Here is a 7,070-nt window from a genome sequence, read left to right as displayed (position 1 = left end):
TGGCTGCAGACTTGACTAGTCAGGCCCGAATTCCAACCAGGAAGCGCCAGTCCTGTGCAGGGGCCATGTTCATCTAACTCACGTTCCGTGACATGCCAGGACCCTGCACCTGAGGGTTCTCTGTAAGGGGAGTGTGTGGGGTGGGGCGTGCCAGGGTAGGGGGTGGGGGTGGGGGTGGGGGTGGGAGGGGCTCTGGGAAAGGTGGGAGGCTCCCATTGGTCCACGTTGTGACAGCAACAGGAGCAGCCTCCCCCATCCGCCCCAGGCCCAGGGAGTTGGGGCCCTTGGCTGTCAAGGAAACCGTGTTGAAAACACAGAGCCCCAGGAGCCAGCAGGCCCCGCCCGGAAAAACAACATCCTGGCTTCTGGGGCACCAGCAGGCTCTGTGGGAGGGGCTATTTTTAGCTGGTGAGGCAGCCAGGGCAGGACTTGTATGGCCTTGCTGTCTGGCTGCATAACTCACCCATTGTCCCACCCGACCTTGGGCTCTTTGCCTGCCTCTGCTCTCCAGGCATGGCCCTCCCTGGCGTGCACCTGAGTCACAGACAACCCCAGGAGGAGGGGGCTGGCCTGGGAACACACTCACCTCGTAGCCTCAGGGGGCAAGCCTTCCCCTTGAAAGCAGAATGCGGGCATCCCAAGCTAGGATGGGGGTTCTGGAGCAGCAGGGGTACTGGGCCTTCTTGGGAGAGAGATGGAGGTTCTGCTGGGGCCCAGGGCCCAGGGCCCAGGGCCCAGGGTCTCCCCGCGTGGAGGCGAAGCACCGTTCCAGCCGCACAGCTGGTGCGGAGATGGGAGGCAGCTTCCAAAGGAGGACACAGGTCGTTTTAGCGTAGACGTTCTCCACTCCAGGCGCACCCGGGGGTCGGTTCAACCACATCTCTCATGGGCTGAGAAGGTATGTGTATGAAAGAAGCTCTAGGCCTCAAACTTTCTTGCCCATGCCCAGGAGTCATGCCCCGCTCTTGGGGGGTGTGATGTCTGTATTTAATCCTGGGCACAAACACCATTAGGCAGGTCCAGAACTAGGCTGTGGCATCATGGATGAAAATAGTGGATGGGAACCAGGCTGTCCAAAGCAAACACTCGGACAGCCAGAATGACTGTGGGGCTGGACCCCTCCAGGAGAAGCCACCTCTACCTCTCCCTGTCCAGCACCAGGGGGCAGGTGTGCCCCAAAGGGTAGGCACCCCATTTCAGCCTCCTCTTCCTGGGCCAGGGTTCTCCCTCCCAATAGGAATCTGGGACTAGGGGCTTGTTCCCTTGTCCTGCCTTTCAAGACCTGCTCTTGAAAGATGAGAAGTATTGGGAATTCTTGGTAGGTGGAGAGAAGGGTAGAAAAGGGAGTCATTCATTCGACAAATGTTTATTGAGCACCTACTATGTGCCAGGCACTGTCCCAAGAACCTGGGAGAGGAGGGGTCGGGGTAACCCTGGATCTGTCCAAGCTGCAATGCCTTCTCCCAGAAACAAGGCCTGCAGGGGGACAGGGTCTGGGGAGCCTCCTCCCTGAGAGGTGGAAGGCCTTGTATATGGAAGGTGGAGGCCTCTAGAAATGAGAAGCCTGGGGAATGTGTGGGACTCCAAGGCTGGTGTCTTCCCTGGGGCAAAGCAGGGTTGCAGAGAAGCAAGCTTCCCAGGAGCTGGGACAGCAGCGGGAGGAGGCCCCGTGCCCCCTGCATCACCTCCTCTTCAGCACAGATATGCAGGACTTCTTGAGGGGCCCAATCTGCAGATGGGCATCCACGCTCTCCAGGAAGAAGGCGGGCTTGAGCCTGTGTGTGAAGAGCCCCGCAAAGTGGCTGTCCAGGCGGCTCTGGAAGGGGTCAACCGGGGAGGCTGGGGTGCCACTCCGGCGGGCCCGGGAGGACTTCAGCCTCCGCAGAAGGCTCATCTTGCCATCCCGCACGGCGTAGAAGGCCAGGGCTCGGTCAGCATATTCCAGGCAGATCCCGACGGTGGGCGAGAAGGGGTGGGGCAGGAGCACCTCCAGCCCGTGGAACCAGACGGAGAAGCTGCGTCCGTTCCACTGCAGGCAGCAGGAGTGAGCATTGCGTCCAAGCCGGCCCCGGTCGTAGGGCTCTTGTGGGGAGAAGTCTTCGGCCATGACTCCCACGCTGACCCAGCCCTCAATGATCTCCACCTCCCAGTAGTAGGTGCCCCGGTCCAGGGCGCCCTCGCCCAGCACCTGTTCGCAGTGGGTGAAGCGGGTGGGCGACTCGGGGTAGTTGATGGGACACAGCACCCTCTTCACACCCTTGGTTCCAAACAGCTGCAGGAACTTATCTGCCGTGTCGCTGTCCAGGTCCACGATGTAGGCAACTGCTCCCACGGAACAGAGAGAGATGCAGGGCTCAGGTCCAAGGTCAGGTGGGACAGCCCCTCCCCTAGGGGCCCACCTCCCCAAACATAGCCTCTCCCCTCCTCTGCAACTGGCCCTCTGCAAGCAGACCACCCTGGGGAGCACCCCATGAGCTGACCTAGTTCACCACATGAATGAGGGACAGAAATCCAAGCCCTCATGCGCCAGGGCCCAGCCCAGCAGCCTTGGGAGGGCCCCGTATGAGCAGCGGGGCAAGCCCAGATGTCGACTTACACTTGAGGAAGTAATCCCTGGGAGCCTCACTCTCCAGGCTGTTGGTGCTTTCGGGGTCCTGGGACTCAGCATCTGCTGCAGAAGAGGAGACAGTGCAGAGGGGGTCTCCCCGGCTGCCCGTGGCTGGGCCGCTGTGCAAGGTGACACACACCCCCGAACCTGTGACTGAACTTCCCCTCCTCCCCATTCCTCCCAGCACTCCAGGCCACCTGGGGACAGGCACATGCCCAAATATGGTACACTGTGTTCACACACAGGCCTGGTCCTTGGGCTCTGCCCTCGCTCCACTTCCTTCCTGGGCCTCAGCCCTCCTGAAGCTAGAGGGTGGTCTAGGAGAGGCCTGCTCTGCCCCCTGGGCTGTGGCCAAAGGGGCTGACTCGTGCTTACAGGGTGGTGGCTCCAGCCATTGGCAGGATTTTGGGTCCCACCCTGAGCCTGGCAGTTTCCATCCTCCACTCCTGAACGGGCACCAGGCCTGGTGGCCCGTGCGGGGAGTCTAGGGAAGGATGAGTCACTGGCGGGGGACACCCACCTTCCGCGCCTGGCTTCTGCAGCCCGTCCTCATCGCCGTCCAGCCCCTGCAGCTGCTCCCACTGGCTGGTGCAGGCTGAAGCCAGGCCGTCTCGTACCACCTGCACGGCCTGGGATGACTTGGTGAAGCTGAGCTCCCTTGGGGGCCCGGGCCCAGGGCCGCACCCCTCCTCCAGGGCCAGCCTGAGCTCCAGGAGCTCCTGTGCCAGACAAATGCCCATTAAGGCCCTGCTGGCCACAGCTCCTCCTGGCTGGGGTGAGACGGCGCCGCCAGGGGGCTGGCACAGCCCTGAAGCCCAGGCACGCGCCGCCTTCTCCCTCCGCCTCCCGCCTACCCCCTTCCGTGTCCTCTCTGGCCTGCAGAGCTGCCCTCACCTGCAGGAAGCTGACCGAGTCGGCTTCAGGGACCTGACTGAGGTTGCGGCGGGCCCGGCTGAGCCGGCTGCGTTGTCCCTCCTGCCGTCGCAGGTCGCCCTGGGAGCGGCCCAGCATGGTCGCCTCCCCCTCATCGATGAAGGCCAGCACCTCTGCCTGAAACCCCTGCAGGACGGCCTCAGCCTCGGCAAACAGCCGGCTCACCCTTTCCCGCTCTGCCACGGCTGCACTCTGCACAGGAGGACAGAGGTGGCGGTGATGAGGGCAAAGAACATCACTTCCCAGACCCCACTTTCCCACCCTGTCCTCTCGGGGGGACAGAAGCACCAGCCCCAGCTGCCCTGGATCTATGTCAGGTCAGGGGAGACACGTGTGCTCACTGGAGCCGGGCAATGCCTTGAGCGTGGGCTTCTTTAGAGTGGACGGTACCATGCTGAAAGCTCACACTGCCAGGAGGCTACTGCAGGAGTGAACGGGGGCGGGGGTTAGGACGGGATCGGACCTTGATGAGGGCCACCGTGCGCCGGGACTGTGCGATGCCCGCGCCCAGCTCGTCCATGCGGTCCTCCACAGCGCTCAGGACTTTGGGCTGCTCGGCCTGTGAACGACACCCTTGAGTACGGGGTCTGGCAGAGGTCACAACCCTGCACTGGGGTCCCAGGCCTCACCAAGGGGGGAGGAGAGGGGTGACCTGGGAGGGAGTGGTATCTGGGTATAGGTGGGACTGAGAGTGGCCATGATATGCCAGAGGTGCCTCAAGCCCAGGCTGGTGCCATTCCCGAATGCCCAGGGAGAGGGCAGTCTGGCCAGCTGTAGGTTGTCTGCCTCCCCTCTTTGACTGGTGAGCAAGTAGAGGTCCATCTATGGTCCTCAGTGTTGCTCACATTCATTTGAGAACTTCCTTCAGTGGGGAAGAGGCAGAGAAAGAGAGTGAGGAGGGGGCCCTGCACAAGATGGCATTCAGCTGTCCCGGGGATCACTGTCCCCAAAGAGTCTGTGCCCCCAGCCCAGGCCTGAAAAATAGGGATTCCGGGCAAATCCCCTGGGTCTTATGAGTCACCACTCCAGGCAGGAGAGACGGAAAATCCCAAGGCAGAGGCGCCAAGACCGGGCTGGGGGCCAAAGGAAACTGGGGGCGGAGGTAACCGGCCAGGCAGCGCGCACATGCTCCCACCACGGGCCCCCGGAACAGCTGGACAGAGCGGTCTGTGTGCTCGGCCCACCCTCTGCAGCACTCCTTTCACCTGCCACACCCATCCAAACCCTCAGCCCAGGCAAACCTGAGCGGGGATCTGCAGGAGCTCGGCCGGCGCAGCAGCTGCCCGGCGGCAATCAGCCGCCTGGGACCACGTGGGCCTAACCCGGCTCCCGGTTGCTTAAACCCCCAAGGGCCCCGCTCCAGCCTCAGGCCCCCAGCCCGCCCATCTTTTTCGAGTTCTCACTGGGTCCCTCCAACCCCCATTCTCGTCCCGAGCGGAATGTCCCACAGCGAGCGGAGACCGTCAGGGCTGGAAGGGACCGCAAAAATCCTCAGGTTAGAGGAGGGAATTAAGGATGGGGGTGAGGGGTCCCCGGCCCTCGGCCGCCACGCGAGGCCCATCGCCCGCCCGCCCGCCGCGCCCGCGCCCCACCTCCTGAAGCGCGCGCTCCTGCTCCAGCGGCACGAGCTCGTGGCCCCGGTGCTCCTGGGCGGCACAGGCCTCACACAGGCACACTCGCTCCGCGCGGCAGTAGCGCTCGAGCGGCCGCAGGTGGCGCGGGCACAGGCTCTCCTCCAGCCGGCGCAGCGGCGGCACCAGGCGGTGTCCGCGCAGCGCGGGGCTGCGCTCGTGCGGGCCTAGGTGCGCGGGGCAGAAGGAGGCGAAGCAGGAGAGGCAGGAGAGCGCGGCGGGTAGGGCGGCGCCCTCGGGGCATGCGTCGCAGCGCACCGGCTCTTCGCCCGCCGGCCACGGCTCCGGCGCGCAGGGAGCCGACGGCTCCGGGGCGCTGGGCGGCGCGCTGGGCGGCGCACTGGGCGCCACCGGCTCGGGGGCCCGGGCCGGGCCGGGGCCGGGCCCCGGGCCCGAGCCCTGGCGGAGCTGCAGCAGCTCGGACAGCGTGTGGTTCTTGCGGAGCTGCAGGCCGTCGGGGAAGGGCTCCTGGCACAGCGGGCAGCGGGCCGTGCCTCCCGGCCCGCCGGCGCCACCCGCGCCGCGGTGCGGCCAGAGCGCGCCCAGGCAGGCGAGGCAGAAGTTGTGGCCGCAGGGCAGCGTCACTGGCTCCCGGAGCGGCTCCAGGCAGATGGGGCAGCTGAAGGGGCCGCTGCCGTCCATGGCTCCTCGGTCGCGGGGCACCGCCTGTGCTGCTCCCGTCTGGGAGGGACCCGGCCTGTTCGCGATGCGGCGCCGCCCCTGGGACCGAGGCCTAGGATCCGACCCCGCCCGCCCCCCGGCTCGGACCGCCCCCCAGCGCCACAGGCCCGCCCGCCGGCTCTGACACCCAGCCCCAGCCCGGACAGGGCGGGGTGGCCTCTGGGCTCCGTCTGACCCTTAAGGGCTCCTGGACGAAAGGGCTGTGAGAGACAGAGGGCGGAGAGCAGAGAAGGCAGTGCGGAGAACACGCTGAAAGCAGGGAAGGAGTTCACTCCTCCATGACCCCCCATAAACTCCCCCACCCCATTGCCAGCCAGGGGCTCCGGAGGGGCTGGGTGACCCCACTGTGTTCCGCAGGCACCTTTGCGCTCCAGACCGCTCCGCAGCACCTTTAAGCAAAGTTGCTGAGCTGCTGAAGGCGGAGGGGGGGGGGGGAGGGGGGGGATAACTGCTGATATGCGCATGTTTTTGCCCCTGTTTAACCCGGGTGTGAAACTTGGGCTTCTCTAAACTTGAAATGGGAAGTTGATGTCATCCTCCAGGTCCATCGTCCTGGGGACACTCATGTGGTGTGCCTGGGGCTAGGGATGTGGGTTCCCCAAGTGGAGGCATTTGCTGAGACTCCTTCAACTATGCACTCAAAATGGTGCATTTTATTATATGTAAACTATACCTCGATAATGTTAAATTTAAAAAAATAGAATGGCAACAAAATAACAAAAGTAGCATTGGGTTGTAACCCAAAGTATAAAATAAACCAACATCCATGAGTTCATGCTGGTGTAAATAAATGACTGGATAAATAAATAAATGAGGGAGAATAGACAAATTTCCCATTCAGAGGAATTCCAAACAGTTTTGGTAAATATCCAAGGTGGAGAATGGCTTCCCACTCCTTAAGTGTAGACGGTGCATAGTGACTTTCTTCCAAAGGGAGCGGAAGAGTAACTTTACAATGGAGAAACCTGATGAAAACCACATCAAGGTCAACATCAACAGTTATGTCATGTCGGCAGTAAGTACCCTTGATATGATGTGGTCTTCCTACCCAAAAGCCCATAATCCCACTCTAATTATGATTAAAACTTTAGACAAATCCCAATAAGACACAGACTACACAGCACCTTACCAGAACCCCTTGAAACTGTCAAGGTCATCAAACAAAAGCAGGGAAAGTCTGAAAAATTGTCACAGCCAAGAGAAGCCCAAGGAGACAT

At 62.6% G+C, this 7,070-nt stretch overlaps 1 protein-coding gene across 2 annotated transcripts; it reads right to left on the bottom strand.

The window, feature by feature from the left end:
* Positions 1 to 1,363: 1,363 nt before the first annotated feature.
* Positions 1,364 to 5,829, bottom strand: TRIM47 (tripartite motif containing 47; the record flags this gene model as incomplete). 2 transcript variants are annotated; one of them, XM_079726398.1, is made up of 6 exons in its annotated part: positions 1,364 to 2,322; positions 2,597 to 2,671; positions 3,129 to 3,327; positions 3,503 to 3,733; positions 4,005 to 4,100; positions 5,134 to 5,829. In XM_079726398.1, the coding sequence occupies 6 exons, from the start codon at positions 5,812 to 5,814 to the stop codon at positions 1,682 to 1,684; spliced, it is 1,923 nt and encodes a 640-aa protein (XP_079582524.1). In that variant the 3' UTR covers positions 1,364 to 1,681. The 2 variants fall into 2 exon arrangements, with proteins under 2 accessions (XP_079582524.1, XP_079582523.1); XM_079726397.1 differs by having other exon boundaries at positions 2,597 to 2,668; positions 5,134 to 5,814.
* Between the last annotated feature and the right edge of the window lie 1,241 nt (positions 5,830 to 7,070).

This window comes from Hyperoodon ampullatus (genome assembly GCF_949752795.1).
Source record: "Hyperoodon ampullatus genome assembly, chromosome: 19".
NCBI classification, from domain to species: domain Eukaryota; kingdom Metazoa; phylum Chordata; class Mammalia; order Artiodactyla; family Ziphiidae; genus Hyperoodon; species Hyperoodon ampullatus.
The sequence above is the reverse complement of the archived record's forward strand: the minus strand, read 5'-3'. Positions and strand labels throughout refer to the sequence as shown.